This window comes from Euprymna scolopes, chromosome 11, assembly GCF_053919585.1.
Source record: "Euprymna scolopes isolate OS-2025 chromosome 11, ASM5391958v1, whole genome shotgun sequence".
NCBI lineage: Eukaryota > Metazoa > Mollusca > Cephalopoda > Sepiida > Sepiolidae > Euprymna > Euprymna scolopes.
The window spans coordinates 78,501,927-78,525,713 of NC_136492.1; the positions used below are offsets into that span (position 1 = coordinate 78,501,927).

Sequence of the window (23,787 nt, forward strand, 5' to 3'; positions counted from 1 at the left end):
TTACAGAAAAAAAAAAGATTAATAAAACAGGGGGGGGGGGGACAGGAAAGTAAAACATTTTATTAAGAATGATAAATTTTATTATGAAACTAACGAGGGGCAGGAGATTCCTAGCTTTGCAAAGTGGTAAAATATGCTTAAATATATTTTTATTCATGCAGATTCCATATTTATTAGAGTCAAATCTCTAATATGACTTGCCATCAGCTAGAATTGAAACCAAAACATTTAGCACTGCTGCTACATTCTCTACCAGAGTAGCTATTGAGAAATAGGTAAGAAAGATTTAATATTAAATGACTTGAAAAGAAATGAATTTCGGTATGTGTAGAAGGAATAAAAATATGTTGGCACATATGCATTTCAATTTGTTGATATATCATGTTATTCATCCATCTAAACAAAGATTTTATTTGTTATAAACCATCCTTTGTGTATAGTTAATATTTCCTATTAATTTCAGTGTTATGTGACCAATAGTTTAAGAGTTTATTGGTTAAATATTTACACATACACACTGAGACACACACATCTACTGACTTATTTATCTAAATTCATATTTCATAGAAAAAGATTTTCACAAAAGGAAAATGGTTAAAAAAAATGTAAGTCCATTCTCCACCTGAAGAAATACAGCTCAGTTATTTCGTAATTTTTACTCATTCTAGCGCTGTTTTAACTTTTGGCTGCATACACTCAACAGTATAGTTGCCTTAAATAAATATATCTTATTGTTTATAAAATGACTTTCGTTAGACGTCTGTGTTGTTCAAAAATATACTAGTTTATCTTTCGGTCAATGATAATATAGGCGCCAATATGTGCACAAGAAAAAAAATTATGATGACTCATAAAACAGAGAAAAAGAAAGAACAGGAAAGAAAATTTTTTGAAAATGGCGAATTTTATTTTACAAAACTGTCAAACTGAATTAAAACTTTTTAATAAATTGATCGACGATGACATAGTTATGACTGTCCGATTTGCGCTGTCTGTCTGAGTGAGAACAGATATGGCATTCAATCTACTCAGACAGTATGGACAGTATACAAGCAAATCCATTAACTGTCTGGAATTAAGTTGGTCGTCATCATCAAATTCATCAATGGGGCCAAACAAGATTTCACTGTCATGATCATCTGATTCCGTACATTCGTTATCATTATTCTTGTCATCATCACCAATAACAATAACATCGTCAAATTCATTAATGGGACCAAACAAGATTTCTCTGTTAGGATCATTAAATATACATTCATTCTCATGGTCGTCATTACTCATTGTTGAATATTGAAACAATGTTTCTGTGTTTTCTGGCATCAATTCCATACTGTACGCCATGAAATATTATCTAAGAAAAGAAAAGAAAATGATTTAAATTAAAATTAGAAAATCAAGAAAAATCTTTTTTTATCAAAAATTTTAGTTAAAAGAGGAATTCAATTTTAACTGATAAATTTTTAAATTGAAATTGTTCAAAGTTAAATACAAAAAAATCTACAGAAAATCAATCTTATTATCATAGAATCTTAAAAACCACCGGTATTTTCACACATGTGCACATGCATGTGTATATATGTATATGACGGTGCTGTTGAATATTTTTCCTGTTATTAAGTGTACTTATCTTTTGTCGGATATCATTTATAAGTAATGTCTTTGAGTTTCCCTAACTTACATTTTCCCATGCTTGAAGCAACCTTTTTTAACTTTTTTATTCCATCCACTTATGTGTGATTGTGTATAATATTTATCTGTCTCTGATAATTTGTGTTATGGCAGCATCGGCTATAAACATAATGAAACACGTGTAAGGCACAAATTTAATATAAAAATTCGCTTATATATTAAAAGATAACTAAATAAATAAAACAAATAAATGAATATAAAAAAAATCTTGTTTGTGGATTGACTTTTTATGGTAACTGGAATGAAAAATTACAATATATATATATATATATATATATATATATATATATATATATATATATATATATATATATATATATATACACATGCATACATTTATACATATATATACCAGTGAGGGACGATTCCAATACTTTTCCCAAATTCTGATACAATTACCAATTCGAATTCTCTCATATATGTGTGTATGTGTTGTAATGAAAAATGTTGGTGGATATAACTAGGACTATGACAACAGCATATTCTTTTCATTGTTTTGACTCAAGTGTGTATCCATTGATACCTTATATGCTTTTAGTGATGTGGTTCTCGGTTGATTAACCGTGTCGGATATACTCGAGTCAAAACAATGAAAAGAATATTCTGTGGTCATTGCCTTAGTTATAAATGAGTCACTGTTGTCATTAATGATTTCTTAACATATATACACAAGGTAACATCAAACATTTGGTACAGCATGTTGTTAAGATGGAATATATAAAGACTGTGTTCATGTGTTGCTATGCCAAAGGGTTATAATCTTTGTGCATAAGAAAGTAGTTCAGTAATATTACTACATGCGTCTGTGTGCATAGAGAGAGAGAGAGAGAGAGATAGAGAGAGAGAGGAGAGGTGTAATCAGTAATTTGAAAATCATAAGCAAAATGTGGATGAAAATAATGAGATTAACGTGAAAAGAAAAAAAAAGTGTAAATTGTGGAATTTAGAGGGGGGGGGGCAATTTCCTAAACGTCCGCCAAAACTTTAATCATGTTAGTGGGCGAAAAATTGCAGTACTTCTTGGGCGTTGAGTTCCATAGTGGCCAGCATAATTATTTAATAGCCGCTCCCTTAGAAAAGGTTAAGGCATGCGCACGTAGCATTTTTTTTTTATTTATTTATTTACTTACGTTGGCTAAGTAACTAAACCATTTATTGATAATTTTTCACTTTTACAAACATTTTTAATTTACATGCATGAATAACTTTTTGGTAAATATTTACATTTAGGTTCACATTCACAGTTTTCTTTAAAATGATGACGTTTATTAGTTTTCAGAAAATCCCAGTGCGATAAACAAATCTACATCTCTGCAACCGACACTGCCCCCCCCCCCCACCTTAATAGTATTTGCGGGTGGATATGCTGACAACGAATATCAGTTAAATTTGGCAAATAATTTTTCACCACCCCCTCACTTAAATGGTGTTTATTCTAAAAGCCGTTCTTAACATTTGTGGAAGTGGACCTAATGCAAAAATTAATGAATATTAAAAAAAAAAAAAAAAAAGACTAAACCATTTATTGATAATTTGTCACTTTTACAAATATTTTTAATTTACATGTGCGGATGAACAACATATTGTTGAATGTTGCGAAAACAAAGCGTTTTTGTAATAAACTTCGGGTTTGTTTTACTATACACAGATTCGAAAAAAGATGTTTAAAAAAAAAAAAAAAAAAAAAAAAAAAAAAAAAACGAAAATATAACAAATAACTGTTATTAAAAACAAGCTAAGTTACTTTTCTACCTAACTGGATAAGTTTTGTGTTTGAAAAGAATTAAGCCAACGTAAGTAAATAAATTATAAATGTTTGTAAAAAGTGAGAAATTATCAATAAATGGTTTAGGTACTAAGCCAACACATTATTTTTCTACTTTACTGGATAATCTCGAAGAACATACAATGTTTACCGATGTATTTGAAATTTGAAAATTGCAAATGGCGGTGGATTCTCTGTTGAACAGTTTGGGAAAATGAGTTAAAACTAAAAAAATATACAAAAAATAAAAATATGTTATGGTAACATTGAGCGAGTTTCTAACAGTATTTTGTTTAGTTTTAACTCATTTTCCCAAACTTACCGTGTTCAACAGAGTCCGGCGCCATTTTGAATTTTCAAATACATCGGTAAACACTGTTTTTCGAGCTGAATAAACATGTTTCATTAAATAAAAACACTAAAAACTTATCCAGTTAGGTAGAAAAGTAACTTATCTTGCCTTTGATAACATTTATTTGTTATATATTTGTTTTTTTGACAACTTTTTCGAATCTATGTGTATAGTACTACAAACCCAGGTTGAGCTTAATGTTTAACAACGATAGAAGTGGCTGTGGCGTTCGTTCTTTTAACACACCAAATAAAACTGGACACCCGAAATCAAAATTTGTGGACCCGAAAACAAAATACAAAAAAAATTAATGCAAATCACAAAAGGTAAACGAACATGAAAACAATCACACAACGAAAAAAAAAAAAAGAAAAGAAAAATAACAATCACGTGTGGTAAAAAAAAAAAAAAAAAAAAAAAAATGTGCGTTCAGAATTTCGTTAATATTCGCTTCCTCCTATCCGAAATTTTAATATGAAAAAGATTGAATTTAACGTTTCGATTTTTTTTCTTTTCATAACAGGCACAAAGTAAACGCGATATATATTTCAGGTTAGACTGTTGAACGAAATTGTTTTGTTCTTCATTTTATGTAAATAATTACATAAAATAAAGAGCAAAATAAAATAATGGACTTGTTTTACGATACAAAGTTTCGTAAAGTTGTGTGTGTATATATATATATATATATATATATATATATATATATATATATATCATGTTATCAAATGCAAGATAAGTTACTTTTCTACCTAACTGGATAAGTTTTAAGTTGTTTTTGTTTTTTTATTATTAAATGTAAAATGTTAATTCGGTTCGAAAAACGAGTAATGTTGAACGCAGTTGGAGAACAAGAAGAGGTGGCCGTGAAATCTTTAACGAATTTATATCACTTCGCCAAAAATAGAAACGCCATTTTTTCGGGGCCCTGTCGTCAAAATCAGAGAGAGCAATCAGTATTTTAAACTATGATCGGAGCATGAAATGAATATTAAAAATCAAACGAGATAATGATTATTTCCGGAAAGAACTAATTACTACGTGCCCCAGAGTAGTATAAACACTCCCAACCTCCCCCATATTAAGAGCGGCTTTCGAGGTTGGGGAGGGTTTTGAACCACTCGAAATGGGTCCTCAAAAATATTTTGGTCGTCTCACACACGGGGGGATCTTTCAAGCACCGAGTTTTCACTGTGATTGCAATAAAATTTAAAAAAAAAAAAAAAAAAGAAAGATTGCCATAAACGCAATACATGTACAAAAAGGATATATAATATTTTACAAAAATATTATACAAATAAATAAAATAATGCAAAGAAAAAGGATACGCCAGACATATGCGATACAAAAAAGGGTTTTTTTCAAGGTTAGCACGTGGAATGAGGAACGTGACTGCCGAAAATATATAAGTAAAGAAATATTGAGTACATTCTTATTAAAAAACAAGGCTACACGTTACCTTATAACTAAACCAATGTATAAAATATATAACGATTTTGGATTCTTAACTCGTTGGTACTTTTACAAGCCAAAGAAAACACTTGTACTGAGCAAACGATGGTTGGATAAGGAAAGCAAGCGATCTGTTCTCTCTGAGGTCTAATCTCAAAAAGGATTGGCGACTGTTAATAACTGGCAATTGTTAACCCTACTGTGATATCACTTCGCCCGGACCAGTGACCGAATCACGACCCGAAAGTACAAGCACCTATCTTATTTTACTTTCTAAGCTAATATATAACACAAATAAATAATTATTTATCTTATTTAAATGTATTTATTCAATTATCCCGATATCACTCTAATTAGAACGATATTTTTCCTGTCTTTTTTTACCTTACCTTAAGGACCTATTTTATGGTGACAGATTTAGTCATTGATATTGGGCATTGTTATTTGCAAAAGGGGAGAATACCAAAATCCATCTATCCCATGAATGATGAATTTGGTGGTAGCCACAACCAGCCAGAGAAAAAGAAAAAGAAAAGGTCAATTTTTACTTACTTTCCACCTTAAGCATTTACCAGTAAATGTGATTATTGGAAAAAAGAAACAACATTAAAACAGTAAATAAAATAATAAAACACATTAGATTTAAATTGATGTCAAATATTTATATGTAGGAATAAACGCAAGCTATGAAGCATTTATTCTTTAAAATTTATTTTAGTTCAGGTACTCCTTTACGAGAAAAAGATGTATTTCCCCTGTTGTAATTATTAGTAAGAACAAATTACTATTTCGTTATCTTACTAAAATGTTCTGTAATCTTTCTTACTAAAACGAAATCAAGTTGTTTATTTAAATTGATGTGAAATATTTATGTGTAGGAATAAACGTTAGTAATAAAGATAACGAAAAAATAATTCGTTCTTACTTAAAAAATAACAGGGGAAATACATTTTTTCTGGTGATAATATTTAAAAATAAACTTCGTTTTATTTCGTTTTCCAGTTTCCAGTTCGGTGTGTAAGTTTTATTGACGCAGACGATTTTTTAGTGTTTTTTGTTTGTTTGTTTTTTTTTTGTGATTTTTTTTTTTGTTTTTTTTGCCAGGCTATTCCAATAGTCAAATTTACCCAATCACTTTTAAAATGACGACTTTTAAAAGTTTTCAGTGATGCTGAAAATGAACACCGTATTTAAATTTGCCGTAAACAAGGAATTTTCCATATATTAAGCAATGTATTTCCTTGTTATTACTGGTGGCCATTGTTATATTGGTTTTCAGTATCCCCGAAAACCTCTAAAACTCGTCATATTAAAGGTGATTATTGAGGTGGGGAGTAAGCAAAAATTAACCAAAATAATAAAAAAGAAAATGAATAAAATTGTGAAAATGTTAAATTTATCAGGAAAAACTTGAAACCAGGTATAAAAATAAATGGCACTGTTTTGCAATTTGTCATTGTTATGTGGGAGACAAAAAAGAGATTCATTCATTTTTCATCTCATAATTTAGGACGCTAATAATGCTGTCAGTAAGTTTTCACAAATTGTTTACAAAAACATACCTTTTTTTTTTTTTTTTTTAAGAGTGGGGGATATTTACTTATATAGAAGCGCCTGTGTCCACCACAACAGTAAACAGAATTTTTATGAAATATTAAACGATTCTTCTGCTCGGTTAATGTTGGTGCATTACTCATGGAAAAAACGGTTAATTAAACTGCAGAAGCATCTGTCAAAAACTATACAAAGGAACTATGTAACATCTCCACGTGTAGTAATACAGCAAATAGGTTGGAATGTTTGACAACATCGTTATATAAGGATTTGCCACAAAATAAAATCAGTTCATTCCAGTTTCTCTCTAGCCTTCCTCAAGCCTATATGTCAATGAAACTCAGCTACTGGAAGGTATTAAAATACCATGTCTTAAATTTGGACGCCATATATATATATATGTACCTCAGTTCTCACCATGGAAAATTACCACGTCGAACGAGAATTAATTCTTCTTTAAATAATGTTATTTCGAACTACTGTTTTCTTATGTGAGAACACACACACACACACACACACACACACACACACGCAATTCGCTTACATGGTTTAATGACTGTTTTCTCTCAAAAAATATTCACATTTATTTCAAGCCACGTGTGACGCTCTGTTCATAAAAATCAGTAATTTTAAACTTCATGCTATTCTCAAGAGATCCTCATTTAGCTAATCCTGCATAATGAACACTCGTTACAAGAAAACACTTACGTTGGAACGATTTGAATTAACATTCCTAACACGTAAATGTTATTTCATATTAATACGCTATTTTCTTAAGTTCTTTCTAGATCTTTATTTTCTGGATGTGAGGATGTGTGTCACTGGAAACCTATTAATCGGTGATCTCGTTAAAATTACCTTTAACGGTCCTGCAGTGCAGGAGTGCAGGGCCCCTGCACTCCTGCGGATACTCTACTTTCAACTACAACCTCGCTCCTAAAAATTAATAGATCCCAATTATGAATTAGAGCTGAATACCCTTATAAATAGTGACTCCCGGCCAGAATTTCTATAGTTTGTTTGGTTATATTTTTTTAATTTATGTTTTTTCTTTTCTTTTAATAAATCTTGTTAATAATGTTTCCCACGTCTCTTATTTAGATCAGCCTTTTTCCGGCGATTCCTGTCAGATGTCTGTTGAGCCCGTGATAACATCTCGGAAATCCAGCTCAAAAAATGCGTTTTTGCATGTCTTACCGTGCAGAAATAATAACGTTATTATTTAGAAATCTATTCTTAACATGGGCAGGTGGTGTTTTGTAGCTTTTCTTTACTTTCACCTAACATTAATAAAAGAAAAAAAAACATCGTAAAAATTCAATTTAACTTCAAAAACTATTTTAAAAAATCGTAAAATTAAATTTAACTTGAAAAACTATTTTAAAAAAAATAATGCCGTAATAGATATATTCTTTTCCTTTTACCTTTATCGGAATTTCAAAATTTATTTCATTTTATCATTTATTTATTTATATTTTACCTGTTCCGTTGTTAATTTGGGAGTAATTAGATCGGTATAGAATATAGTGGATGTTTTTGGAGTTATTTCCCTTGTATTATTTTGGACTCGTGTGTCTAAAGACTAACAAAACGGCGCTAATGAGGAGACAACTATCAAAGGGAGATAACTAACATTAAAAACCATCCTTCAGTTTGAACACGAGTTTTTCCTCAGCTGATATTTGTTTTTGGCTGATTATTAAACCATTTTGCGTATTATCAGTCGTCTGGGACAGACTAAATAATTTTTTCAAATAAATTGTAACGAAATACATAATTATATTGCTACTTGTTCTGAACTCTACGAAAGCAATATTTCTGCAAGAGAAAATAACGTAAACACGTGTGCTGGCAATAAAATTATATAAAATGATAATTTAGTTATGGTTTCTTTTTCTTATCGGAAACAATGATAAAGTGTAAAAATCAAGTTCAGTCAATAAAATACTTCCCTTTTTTTTCAGTAGCATGCGAAAAACTACACCCGACGTTTGTTTCCAATGAAACAGACTGGTGTAAGAATTTATTCTCAGATTTTTAGTTCATACCTTCTCGGTGGGATTTCAAACTGTCGCTCAAAATGAGTCCTCAAAAATATCTTGGTCGTCTCACACACGTGGAGATTTTTTGAAGAATCGAGTTTTCACTGTTTCAGCCTCTTGATATGCTTGAGAGAACTAACTGTTTGAATTATGTTTAGAATAATGTTATTTGGTGCTACTACAGTTTATCGCTGAAAATGAAGACACCATTTTTCGTGTACCTCTGTCATCAAAATCGGAGGGCGAAATTAGTATTTTAAATTATTAATTTGTTGACCCTTCAATGTTGCTTTAATTTGAAAAAAAAAAAAACGTTTCATTAAAATTATTTATTTGTTCTAAACAAAAATTTTTTTTTTTAAACTTATAAAAATCCAATCTTGCTTTAAATACAAAATTGTTTTATTAAAATTATATTTTCTTACGCAGACTTTTCAATAAATATCTTTACAATTATATTTTGATACATTTTCATATAAAAAGTGCTTTGGTTTTCAAATGGCGCTCGCCCGAATACTGCAGAAGTGCCAAACTATTTTTTTTTTCCTGTTACTGAAATTCATTTGCAGTAAAGAACAAAACAAAACACACACACACACACACACATACACACATCCAGTTCAACAATTATTAATATGTCATTTTCATTTTCTGTTTTTAATAATGCCTTCTTCATTTTTTTGTAAATGACAATTTTACCGTTTTTCATTAATTGGAAATGTTTCGATTTAATTAAGCAATTACGGATACATGTTTTCTTAAACTTTCTTTATTTACTTTTTTTCATGGTTCTTTCCGGAAGTAATTGTATCTAGTTTAATTTTTTTGTTATTTATTTCATACTTTGGACAAAGTTTAAAATACTGATTTCTCCCTCTGATTTTAATGACAGGTGCCCAAAAAATCGCGTCTCCATTTTAGGCGATAAACTGTAGTAGTACCTTTTATTTATGTACATATGCAGCTGTGAAAACTGCAATAAAAATAATAAAAAACGATTGACATGAATACAATACAACATGTACAAAAAGGATATATTTTACAAAACTAACAAAGAAAATAACACAAAGAAAAAGGATATGAGATAGACATGACAGCGACACCAGATACATATTTAGATTCTTACCTCGTTGGCACTTTTAGCGGCTAAAGAAAAAACTGCTACTGACCAAACGATGGACAGACAGATGACAAAACGAAGCGAGCTGTTTGTTCTATCTGAGATCTATCTAATCTGAAAAGGGATTGATGACCACTACTACCGAGAGATGGCTTTGGCTTCCCTTCTGTGATATCACTTCGCCTGGGGCACTGACCGAATCACGACCCGAAACTATATTTTCCTTTCTAAGCTATATATATACAACACAAATGAATAATTATTTATCTTATTTAAATGCATTTATTCCATTATCTAACTAGAACGATATTTTTTCTATCTTTGATTTTATGGTGACTGATTTAGCTAGGGCCTATCTATCCTATAAAAAGATGAATCCGGTGGCAGCCACAACCAGGAAAAAAGGACAGAACATTGTCCAAAATAAAAAAAAATAAAACGTAACTTTTTACTGACTTTTCACCCTAATCACCGGTAAATGTGACTATCAGAATACCCTGGCCAAATCACCGCTGAAAAATCGTCCACGTCCATCAAACTTAAACACCAAACCGGAAACTCAAAAACGAAATTTATTTATTTGTTTATTTCCAGCACTTTTTTAAAATTATTATTTTAGTTTAGGTACATAGTTACCAGAAAAGATTATTTCCCTTGTCATTATTTTAGTGAGAACGAATTACCATTTCGTTATCTTTCTTATTAAAATGGAATAAAAAAAAGTGTTTTATTTTTTCCATGTGTATGTGAATAAAATTCACTGAAAATGAAACGAAATGAATAACAAAATAAAAATATAAAAAAAGAACAACATTAAAAGAGTAGATAAAATAATAACACAACACATTAAATTTAAATTGATGCGAAATATCTATATGTAGAAATAAACCTTAATATTTTTATGTAAGAATAAACACTAGCTATGGAACATGCTGCTGCAGTTGCTGCACTTATTTTTTATTTATTTATTTTATTTGTTTATCTATTTATTTTTATTTATTTTATTTTATTTGTTTATTTATTTTTATTTATTTATTTATTTATTTATTTATTTGCTTATTTTAGTTCAGGTACGCATATAACAGAAAAGATGTATTTCCCCCTTTTATTATTTTAGTAAGAAGGAAATGCTATTTCGTTATCTTTCTTACTAAAATAGAATAAAATTGTTAATTTAAATTGATGTGAAATATTTGTATGTAGGAAGGAATAAATGCTAGTAAGAAAAATAACGAAACATTTTAGTAAGACAGATAACGAAGTAGTAATTCGTTCTTACTAAAATAATAACGGGAAATACATTTTTTCTGGTAATATTTTTTTTTTTTTTAATTTTCATTTTATTTCGTTTTCGAGTTTCCGGTTCGGTGTTGCAGTTTTATAGGCACAAACGATATTTTAGTGGTGATTTGGCCAGGATATTCCGATAGTCACCTTTAAAATAACGACTTTTAACAGTTTTCAGTGGTGCTTACCCAAAAATTATTTTATACATATTTGATAACCTGGCAACTTTGGAGAAATCTGCTAGCAATATTATTAACAACAACAACAACAACAAAAAGCCAGATTTCAAAATGAATTAGATTCAGTAACAAAAGACAGATAATATTGAAACTTTAAAACATTATAAAAAAATAAATAAATAAAAACCTCCGTTGTAATGTTGTCCATTATTATTTTTTTTTTTTTTTTTAATGGCCACTTTTGAGATCTACCAAATAATGAACTAAAATAATGAAAGTTAAAACGAAAACTTATCTTTATTAATAAAAGGCATTTGACAAATGTTACAAGTGGACCGGCGAAATTGTGTTTGAAAATTTGTATGCTCATGACACATTTAAAAGATGATTTGCATGGACAATGGGGAAAATGTCGACGTTGAAATGCATCTTTAGGTTTGTATATTTTTGAACGTTTTCCTGGTGTTAAAATGGACATTCGTTTGTGGTGATATTTCCGTTTGTGTTAAATAACATTTGCCATTGTCATGAATGGCTTCTTGCAAAAGCTGCAACAAAAAATACTTGATGTTTTTCATCATCTTATTTTTTTTTCAAAAGAGAAAAACATTAATAATTTTGTAAAGATAATTAAAATTCATTTAACAATTTTCAGACCGAAATATTTGAGTTGAAATTTTTAAAACATTAAAGAATCTGAAATTCTGTGAAAGAATTAGGAGGGAACTGTATGGGTATAGGAGTTATCTGTCCCTGATAATAGAGGGAAACCAGAGTGATCTCTCATGGATAGAAAGGCAACCAGAGTAAGTTCCCCTGATTTGTATAAATACGGAACACATGGGGGCAGCTATTTGTAATTTTTTTCTTTTTTGTAATTTTGTATTGAGCTCACCACAAGTCGGATGGATACAATATCCCACTGTACTTAACTCTTATAAGAACAAATCCTGACCTTTTTATGATAAAGTCTATCTCAAGAAGTTTTCTTTTTTTTTAATTTCATTTTCACCGCAAACAAGGCACAGTGGCACTTTGATGTAGGGGACTACTATCAGGGACATTAGTTGCAGGCATGCTATGCAGGGAGTTAAGAAGCAAGATGTCTGTTCACATTACTCTTGAACTTCTGCATGTCAGTACAGTTGGGAAAACATGAATCCGGAAGGGAGTTCCAGAGTCTAGCAATTCTTGGAAAGAAACTATTAGAGTAGAAAAGGCTTTCTTACATCTAGGGATCTCCACTGTATAGGGGTGGGATTTTGCTGATTGTCAGGTTTGTCAGGGGTATTTATGTCGAGGGGGTACAAGTGCTTGTAGTTCGTCAGAGCATCCACCATTAAAATACTTGTAGAACAGGCAGAGGGATGCAACATTGATGGAACAGAGTTTGAAGATTGGATGACAGTTCAGGACTCTCTTTTGAACCCTATCCAGGAACGAGTGACTAGTAGCAGATGCAACAGCCCAAATGTGGCAACAATACTCCGTATATGGTCGAACAAAGACGTTAACTCACTTCTTGATTATAAACTTTTGAACCAGAAATAAATGATCAAGCCAAATTTATATTAATTTCAAGCAAATGTGGAATTGGACCTTAGATTTTAAACTTTAGTATTGTAGCGAACACTACATATGGCTGGAACAAATCTTCAGCAGAAACATTTTCATAGCAATCACTGTTTTCAATGCCGACATATATCAGAATGCATGAGCACACAACGTCGTGATTTAGCCACCTGCACACACAGAACAAAGGAACTATTTTATGTTTCTGTGCGTAACGATACAGCCAACAGGCTAGAACATTAGAGAACATCATTGAAATTCCACAACTGGGGGGCGTTAAAATACCCCATCTTGTATTTGCACGCCATGCATATGTACCTCAGTTCTCATCAAGGAAAATTACCACATCGAACGAGAATTAATTCCTCTTTTAACAATGTTATTTCGAATTACTGTTTTCTTATGTGATGAATACACACACACACTCACACACACGCACACACACACACACACACACGCATTTTGCTTACATTTCTCTAAAAAAATATTCACATTTATTTCAAGCCTCGTGTGACACTTTGTTCATAAAAATCAGTAATTTTAAACTTCATGCTATTCTCAGAAGATCCTTATTTAGCTAATTCTGCAGAATGAACATTCGTTACATTGGTATGATTTGAATTAATATTCCTAACACGTAAATAAATGTTGTTATTTCATATTGTTATGCTGCCTCTAAATCAACTGGGAATGGTTGAGATGATGATGTAACAACATATATATAAAAAAAAAAAGAATGTTCTCCTGGGTTCATAGCAAAATGTTAGCATAAGGAAAAAATGGGGATACCTAATTCTCATGACAACAGTAAAATTAAGACAGTGCATAGGATTAACGAGAACAAAAGATAGATGGAAAATTAACGATATAAACTTTCTGTTTCAAATGTACAACTCCAAATTGTCGTCTGATTATATGTACAAAATACAGAATCCCTTCTTAACTTCTTGAACTTTGGTTCCTCATTGTTTATCGAAAAAAGATCTGTGAAAACTTGCTTCATCCATTTTCCTGTTCTTTCCATTTCAAATGAATATGGTTCTCTTTCGCCGTTTTCTTTCAAAAACCCAACTTTATTCTCTTTGCTATGTTTTCATTGGGCACACACGCACACGAGTTGTTCGCTTCACTCTCACTTGCTTTTCGTCTCGACTGCTGTATTTTCACTGATAAATTCACCGTCGTTGCTGCCTTCAATTGCTAACGTCTTTGGCTTGTAGCTGCCAACTGACTGCTGACTGACTACTTACCAGTTCCACTTCCCTCTGTAAATCTGTATCTTTCCTCCTCTCTCTTTGTTTATAGGGTCTCTCTCTCTCTCTCTCTCTCTCTCTCTCTCTCTCTCTCTCTCTCTCTCTCTCTCTCTCTCTCTCTCTTTTCTCTCCTTTTTTCCCTTTCTTCTCATTCACAGGTCTCTTCTCTCTTTTCATCCTTTTTTTGTTTACATTTTTTTTTCATTGGCATAAGACTTTCATCATTTCACACAAAATGAATAAAAATAATAATAAAAAAAAAAGGTTGATATATTCTCTTTCGGTTTGAAATTTCAATAAAGAACTTATTATGTTTAATAATGCATAACACCTTCCCACCAATGTGACCAGACATCTGTGGCCCCCGACAGATCGCCGACCCCCAACGTCGTGTGTGCCATGGTATTTTTCGTTCACTGTGTTTCTTACGGCCGGATCATCATTTTCTCGCTGGTAACTGTCGATGGGAACACACGTGGTTTCACAAAGTAGAAATATTAAAATAAAACAAACACGAAAAACACAGCGCCAATGCTTCACATGCATATCAGTTGAAATCTGGATGTGTGTGAAACTATAGTCCAACCCCCACATACTACCAAGGCTAGACTCATCTGTTAGCCGCAATTCATCTCTATCTCTGTTTCACAGTGAACTCTAAAAACTGTCCAACCGTTGTCATTATCAGCTTCGATCCGTTGCAACCAGCAGCTCGATGTCAACTAATTGTCTTCTCTGCATTGGTATCTGAAGTCGCCCCCACCCCTGGCTACCCGGAAACTGCCCTTCCCTTGTACTCTGTAGGCTTGTATTGTCATTGTCAAATCTGTAGGCTCCTATTGTCATTGTCAAATCTAAAAGGATCGATCTAAAAATACCTACAAATTCATTGTTTGCTACTTCCCATCTCTTTGTTTATTGTCAGACATTTCCTATTCCTTTGTCTATCCCCCCCCCTCTCAGCACTTAGTGACTCAGGCCCACTTTATAGTATCACACCAAAATTTAGAAAAGTATTTGAAGAAACTTTTTTATACAAACGGGTCATTTCGGATATTTATAATCTCTCACTTTATTCAATTCCTCACGAATTGGTCTGACATCAAAACTTGTAACAATCATTCATCATCATTGAACCTCTCCTGTTGCATAAAGAACATTAAACATATTTAAGGGCTTTTCTACAATTATCAGATTGAAGTAATCTACAAAATGTGACAGCAACACTCAAATACTTACAGATTATGTAATGATTCATTATGATCAAATCTGAGACGATAGCATCTGCGGGCTCTCAAATTACTATTTGAAATAGACTTAACAAGTACATTATTCCATACCTCCTGAGCACATGGAGGTAAAACGTTCACTACAAATATTCTCTCTACTTAAACTATTTAGAAATCTTTCAAGTATAATACTACAATTAGTGAGAACAGAGGCTAAATTCTCGTTCCAGTGAAGATTCATATAACAGTAGTCATTTCCACACAATACTCGAAGTTTTGTTAACTTATTCAAATCCTCCACAAGATTTTCAGAAACTTTTAAGTCCCCGACATTATGTACTTTCTTCAATTTCTCCTCAAACAACTGAGGGATTTTTGGGGGCGGGCTCAGATGCAATTAACTGGTTCATCCTCACTGGGTATGTTACACTCTTCTGTTAGTGGGGGATCTGGCTCTATCTCAGCGTTTAGAACTGATTGGGATGTCGATCATCTCATCACTTTGTAAATGTAGATGGAATAACTTTCCCTCTTCTTATTTTTCTTCTTCTATCATCTCAGTGTTTGCCGAGAGATTTGGCTCAGCTTCGACTCTCAGATGTGAAACGACCTTTCTGCTGGCCAAATTATTTCCTAACAACAGTGAGATGCCCTTTATCTGTAGATTTGCTACCACTCCTACTTTGACTGCTTACTGTGGTCGAATCAAAGAAGATTAGGTTGTGTGGGACATTGATCAAATTCCCACCAATTCCCTGAATAGTGACAGACCCACCGATGGCTGTGTTTAGTCTGTCTGGCATCTCATTTTGTAAAATCAGGAGTTGGGTTACCCCATGTACCTCAGAATTTTTACTGTCCATCTGTTTTGATGACTATTTACTGGATATTCTAGGCCATCCGATACAAATGGTTGATATTCTTTTCTAATACATCTATTTTCATCTCATGCTGAGAGCGTGCAAGAGGTGATGAAACCTTGTGGCCTGTAATTTATCCCCTTCTTATGTTTGGCATTTTTTTTTTGTCAGACAGTCCATTACGATGTGCCCTACCATCCTATGGGTCTCTACCTGTCCGTCCGTTGATAGGTGTGTGGTCGAGTTAAGTTCAGGGCCTATTTCTTGGGCTTAGAGGTCGGTGTACAGTATTTCCTGAACTTGTATTAAAGTTTGGATCAGTGCCAGCCATTTTCCGAGGATTCATGTGAGTCTCGTCCTCGAATGGATTCATGAATCTGTTTTTGCCTCGCTTATGTGTTAGGGCATACTCATCGGCCAGGAGCATCATTTCATAGGCTGTGGCGATCTGACGTTCATCTAGGAAGATTTTCAAGTCATCAGGGATTCATCTCTTTAACTCTTCCATTAAGATCATCTATCAGAGTTTGTTGCAGTCAGCATCTGCACCTTTAGCAGAGCTCCGTCTATTATAATGGGTTTCATTTTGGCGTAAAAATTCAACATAGGTTTGTTCTTCTTCCTTCCGGTGGGATCTAAATCTCTGCCTGTATGTCTCAAGCATTCATAGCATTTGATTTGAGGATGGACGATTTTATACGGTGATAATCAAAGCAATCCTCGATCAAGAGAGGTATATAAATTCTGTGCTTTTCCTCTCAATGCTGTTTGTAAAAGCATTGGCCATGCCTATTTGGACTACCTTGCACTAACAGCTATTTTTTAAAAGTGCTGAAAGTATTTGATATTAATATATTGGATTCTTGGAAGACCGATACAAGGCGGGCATGTTTAGGGATGTCGAACTCTTCCCTTCTTTCTAGATGGGGTTCAGGCATACCTTCCGATAAATTTCTTAATACTGTTTTGTCAATCAAGAAATTGTCGACAAGATGTTCTATTACTATCCTAACTAGCAATGCTCGCCGCATGGCTGGCTTAGCATCTAATTCATAATGTCTACCTATTGCCAGAATGCTGTCTTTTCTAAATTTGCATAGTTCATGAAAAGTAGGAGAATCTAGGAATTCTTGTATACCCGACATTTTAAGCTAACTAGTCCTTGTTACCTCAAATATGCTCAACTGTCCAGCATATCTGGAGAAGGGTATTCCCGGAAACGAACCCCCAGATCTATTATGCTGTCTCTAAATCTGCTTATTTCCTTTTTAAATGTGTCCTTTTTTTTAAATCTTTTTTTGGTTTGTTTACATGTCAGTTGTTGGTGTGCTTCGAAACAGCCTTTTTGTCATGTTGGATTTTTTTTCTGGAACATACACAATGATTCACGATATAGACTCTCTGTCTCAAATGTACGATTCCAAATTGTCGTGTGATTATATGTCAAAATACAGAATCCCTTCTTAACTTCTTAAACTTTGGTTCCTCATTGTTTGTCGAAAAAAGATCTGTGAAAACTTGCTTCATCCACTTTCCTGTTATTTCTATTTCGAATAATTTGATTTTCTTTTACTGTTTTCTTTCAAAAATCCAACTTTATTCTCTTTGCTATGTTTTCACTAGTGACACGCGCACGAGTTGTTTAACCCATTCTCACTTGCCTTTTGTCTCGACTGCTGTAATTTCACTGATAAATTCACCATCGTTGCTGCCTTCAATTGCTAAAGTATTTTGCCTTTGACTTGTAGCCGCCAACTGACTGTTAACTGACTGCTTATCAGTTCCCCCTCTCTCTGTAAGTCTGTCTCTTTCCTCCTCTCTCTTTGTTCATAGTGTCTCTGTCTGTCTGTCTGTCTGTCTGTCTGTCTGTCTGTCTGTCTCTCTCTCTCTCTCTCTCTCTCTCTCTCTCGTTCACAGGTCTCCTTTCTCTTTTTGTCCTTTTTTGTTTACATTTTTTTTTCACGTGTAGATGACTTTCGTTATTTTGCGTAAAATGAATGAAAATAATAATAAAAAAAGATGGATATATTCTCTTTCAGTTTGAAATTTCAATAAAGAACTTATTAGCTATTTTTGATAATACATAAACATAATAATATAATGATTTCGAGTTCTTTGTCAAATGTCATTATTTTCTGGAGTTATTTCTATATTTTTATTTTATGTATGTGAGGATGTGCCTTGGTGGAAACTTATTAATCAGCGATCTCATTAACTTTACCTTTAACGATCCTGCGGATACTCTACTACTTTCGATTTCAAGAGATTCCTGCACCCCCAACCTCGAAATTGATAGATCCCCATTATGAATTTGTGAACACTAACTCACAAGTTAGTGGCTCCACAGTCAGTTCCTACAAATTGGCACCACTTCTGGGAGTCTCCTACACATTGGTGACTCGGCACATTAATTCGTAAACTGATGACTACTCGGATGGGACATGATCGCCCATTTTGAATAGTGTCACTGAATAAATAACGATGGCGAAATTCAGTAAATCATAAATCCTGCAGTATATGAAACAAGATTAAAGAATTATTGGATGAGTGGCGGACCAAAACACTCACACACCAAAGATCGAAAAATACACAGTCATCAAATTTGAATACATTGGCATTGGTTAAAGTCCCACCTTTTTGGGCAGATAATTCCACACTTTGGTTCGCACATCTGAAAGTCCAATTTTATATTCAAAGGGTCCACAACAGGCTTACCAAATGGTTTGATAAAATGAACGTCAGATTTGCAATAAAAACGCCTCCACCAGATCCTCATGGAAGAAGAACTAGGTGATAGGAAGCCTTCTCCACTTTTAAGAAGGATAAAGCAATTACTAGGTGAGAACTCACTCCAACCTGACATTTTGAAACAGCTATTTGTCAATAGACTTCCATCCAGAGTCCAAATGATACTCGCATCCACTCGGAAGATGACACCAGTGAAAGGTTTGGTTAACCTTGCGACAAAATTATGGAGATCACAGCATCAGTCTCCCCAGTCAACCAAACTGCACTCCCGACCATTTCCCTCACCAGACCTGAAGGCAACAAAGACACTACGGATGGAGAGATGCTTAAAAAGCAAGCTAAATGCATACAGGAGTTAAACAATCTAACCATGAGGCAGCACAAGCCATACGATCCTCAACAGGTTGATTTTTGTTGCCGACGCTCTGAGAGTCAGAACAGTTACACTCATCGAGACAACAGTGATGATATACGATTATGTTATTATCATTGACGTTACGGAGGAAAAGCTGTGAGATGCCGAAAGTCCTGTGCATTTGCACAAACATCTAGATTGTCAGGAAACAACATGGCCAAGTGGTAAATGCGATTCACAACACTGGCTGGCGTATGCATCGCACTTTCTACGTCACTGACAGGAATTCAGGCATACATTTTCTCGTCGATACAGGAGCAGAAAAGAGTGTTATCTCAAGCAAGCTGGTAAAGGAACGACGCACACAGATACCGTTTCTTTTACAAGCAGTGAACCACGCTCCCATTTCAATTTATGGTCACAAATCAATGACATTAGACCTAGGTTTAAAACGCACATTTCAATCAAAATTTACAGCAGCAAAGCTCCACATTTTCAATACTTGATTTTCTACAGTTTCAGCTTACTCGTTGACGTCAAACATGGGAGAACATTGGATAATAATACAGGATTATCAGTGCAAGGCAGAATCAGTAAATCGCAAAAACTAAGCTCAGTAATATTAAAAAACGTGGAAGACATATATACTAAAATACTTTGACATTTTCTAAACATTACGAGAACTGTTGACATGGTCGATACTGTCAAATATGACATCACGCATCATATACAGATTCAAGATCCAGCACGTGCCTACCCAGACTCCAATCCAACCGCTTAAAGGCAGCTAACAAGAGTTTCAACACATGCTCGACCAAGGCATCATTCGTCCATCTCAAAGCAACTAGTCATCACCACTCCACATGGTCCCCAAGACGACATCGGGGGACTGGCGCTCTCGTGGGGATTGATAATGCACTTAACAGCCAAACAATATCGGATAATTACCCAATCCCTCACTTGCAGAATTTTTCTAATTAACTCAACAGAAAATCAATTTTCTCTAAAATCGACCTTATGCACGCATATAATCAAATTCTTGTCAACTCTGAAGATATCCCTAAGACCGCCATCACTATTCCATTCAGACTTTTTCAATTTGTCAGAATGCTTTTTGGGTTGAGAAATGTCACCCAGACCTTTCAATGTTTCATAGATGCAATTACACCTGGATTGCCTTTTGTGTACGCATACATTGATGATTTATTAATGGCAAGCTCGTCCAATGAGTAGCATATTCAACACCTCAATGGAATATTGCGTGATTATCAACCCAAACAAATATGAGTTTGGTGTTTCGCCATTATCTTTTCTTGGTCATATAATTAACAAGGACAGCATTTGTTCCCTGCTTGAGAAGGTTCAATCTATTGTCAATTACCCTGTTTTCACTTCTCTTCATAAACTATAGGAATTCGTTGGTTTAATTAACGATTCTTACCTCACTGCGCCGAATTGGTACAGCCCTTAACCGATCTTCTTCGTAATAGAAAAAAAGGGATTACTTTAAGCTAACATAAACTGCAGTCTTTCTCAGTTTTAAAAAAATCCTTAGCAAACACTACATTGTTGGTTTTTCCCAGGACAGATGCACTGCTTGCATTATTCATAGATGCTTCCGATGTGGGCATCGGAGAAGTGTTACAACAACTCATTAATAGTTGTTGGCAAACATTATCCTTCTTTTCTAGAAGACTTCAAGATGCTGAATGAAAATACAGTACTTTCAGAAGAGAATTACTGCTGCTCAATCTGCAGTAAAACATTTCCGATTTATTTTGGAAGGCTCAACCTTCACTATTTTTACTGATCACAAACCACTGTCACATGCTTTATTCGGTAAGCCTGGCAAGCATTTGTCCAGAGAAGCTCGTCACTTGGATTAAATTTCACAATTTACTTCAGACATTGAATATATCAAAGACACCGAAAACACGGCCGCTGACACACTATTGCATATGTATGTCAACGCTATTCAGCCTATTTACGATATGGATCTTCATCAGATCACTAAGGATCAGGAGAACAACGAAGAATTAAACAACTTATGACAATCTTTTAGTTTCAATTTTCAGTAAGTTCCCTTGTGTTTCTCAAACGATTTTATTTGGTGCAACACTTCAACTGGAAACGAACGTCTATATGTACCTCTCCAACACCAACGAGCAGTTTTTTTGAGGTTACATAATTTATCACACCCGGTCGTCTGAGCAACACAGAAATTGCTTGTCATGTTTCATATGGACCGCTATTAACAAGGATGTACGTGACTGGTCATGGAGTTGCATCCCTTGCCAGAAATCCAAAGTCATTCAACATATTAAGAGTCTCCTAACGAATTTTCCTATTCCTGAGGCTTGATTTAAACATGTTCACGTCAACATAGTGGGTTTCATTACCACCTTCTAAGAACTTTACATATTTACTTACTTGCATCGACAGATTCTCTAGATGACCTGAAGCCTTACTCATCATTATCTCTGCTGAGACTGTTGCCAAAACACTTGTTTCACAGTGGATATCAAGATTTGGTGTGCTAGTAATTTTTACCACCGACAGAGGTAAACAGTTCAATTCCTATCTTTTTGCTGAATATTCACGTTTACTTGGATGCAACCATATATGGAACATGCCTTATCACCCGTCCTCGAACTGCTTGGTTTAATGCTTTTATCGCCAATCGATAGCTTCTTTAAAAGCACATTCAAATCCTAATAATTGGATGGAATTCCTCCCTCTCATACTCCTTGGTATCAGATTTACCGTTAAAATGGACATTGAACTTACAGCTGCTGAAATCATGTATGGAACACCCCTGGCTTTATCAGGACAAATGATTACACAAACTGCCATTAAAAGCACACTAGACCCGACTATATGTTTCGCTTGAAGAAGTACATGTCGAAACCATTACATGTCGAACCAAGGTCTCAGAAAACTATGATTCACCTTTCTCAAGATATTCACACATAGACATGTCTTTGTAAGAAACAATGAAATACACACACGCCTGCAGTCGCCCTACTCCAGTCCTTACAAAGTTCTTAAAAGATATCCAAAACATTCAATGATAGATAAGAACGGCAAACATGACTCGATCAGTGTTGATCAACTGAAGAAAGCATTTTCCAACGATAAAGACTGCAATACCACAGTGGTGCAGATGCAAATCTCAGGAGATTTTTTAACTACTATCACACTTGACACAGTATTCCATGGTGTTACAACTTTCACCAAATCCAGCAGGCACATAAAACGTCCATTCCATTTTGCTACCTGCACTCAGTGAAATACTTACAACAATTTTATTCCTTCTTCTTAGATCGACTTTTCGTCTACGAGGAAAGTCATGTCGTGACTGTTACATACAGCCAGAACAAATCTTTGGCAAAAACATTTTTGTAGCAGTCACCATTTTCAACGCCCATGTGTATCAGATTGCGTAAGCACACAACATTGTGACTTGGCCACCCACACACATGGAACAAAGAAACTAAGTAACTTCTCCGAGCATGAATTGATTTATTTTCATGGCAAATCCTTAGAAAAATTCCTAAGAGAAAATCGTTATATAAGGATTTGCCGTGAAAATCAAATCTGTTCATTCCAGTTTTTATTCCGGTTTCTCTTGTCTTCACCAAAGTAGGATATCTGTCAATGAAACTCCGCACCTGGGAGGTATTAAAATCCCCCCAGTCTTGAATTTGCACGCCATGCATATGTACCTTCTCAGCATGGGAAATTACCACATCGAACGAGAATTAATTCTTTTAATTTTAACAATGTTATTTCGAATTACTGTTTTCTTATGTGATGAACACACACACACACACGCAATTCGCTTACATGGTTTAATGACTGTTTTTCTCTCAGAAAATATTCACATTCCTTTCAAGCTATGAATGACACTCTGTTCATAAAAATCAGTCATTTTAAACTTCATGCTATTCTCATAAGATCCTCATTTAGCTAATTCTGCATAATGAACACTCGTTACAAGAAAACACTTACGTTGGAACGATTTGAATTAATATTCCTAACACATAAATAAATGTTATTTCATATTATTACAATTATTTTGAGTTCTTTGTCAAGTGACGTTATTTTCTGGAGCTATTTCTATATTTTTATTTTATGTATGTCAGGATGTGCCTTGGTGGAAACCATTCTATTAATCGGTGATCTCATTAAATTTATTTTTAACGGTCCTGTAGATACTCTACTACTTTTGACTTCAAGAAAATCCTGCACCTGCAGCCTCGCTCCCAAAAATTGATTGATCCTGATTATGAATTGGTGAACACTGACTCACACCCTTACAAGTTAGTGA

At 33.8% G+C, this 23,787-nt stretch overlaps 1 protein-coding gene across 1 annotated transcript; it reads right to left on the minus strand.

Moving 5' to 3' along the window:
* Positions 1-903: 903 nt before the first annotated feature.
* Positions 904-5,422, minus strand: LOC145288239 (uncharacterized). Its single transcript, XM_080136277.1, has 2 exons — positions 5,266-5,422; positions 904-1,351 (listed from the first exon to the last, which is right to left on the minus strand). Exon 2 carries the CDS (start codon positions 1,339-1,341, stop codon positions 922-924), a length of 420 nt encoding a protein of 139 aa, XP_079992403.1. The 5' UTR covers positions 1,342-1,351; positions 5,266-5,422; the 3' UTR covers positions 904-921.
* Positions 5,423-23,787: the final 18,365 nt, after the last annotated feature.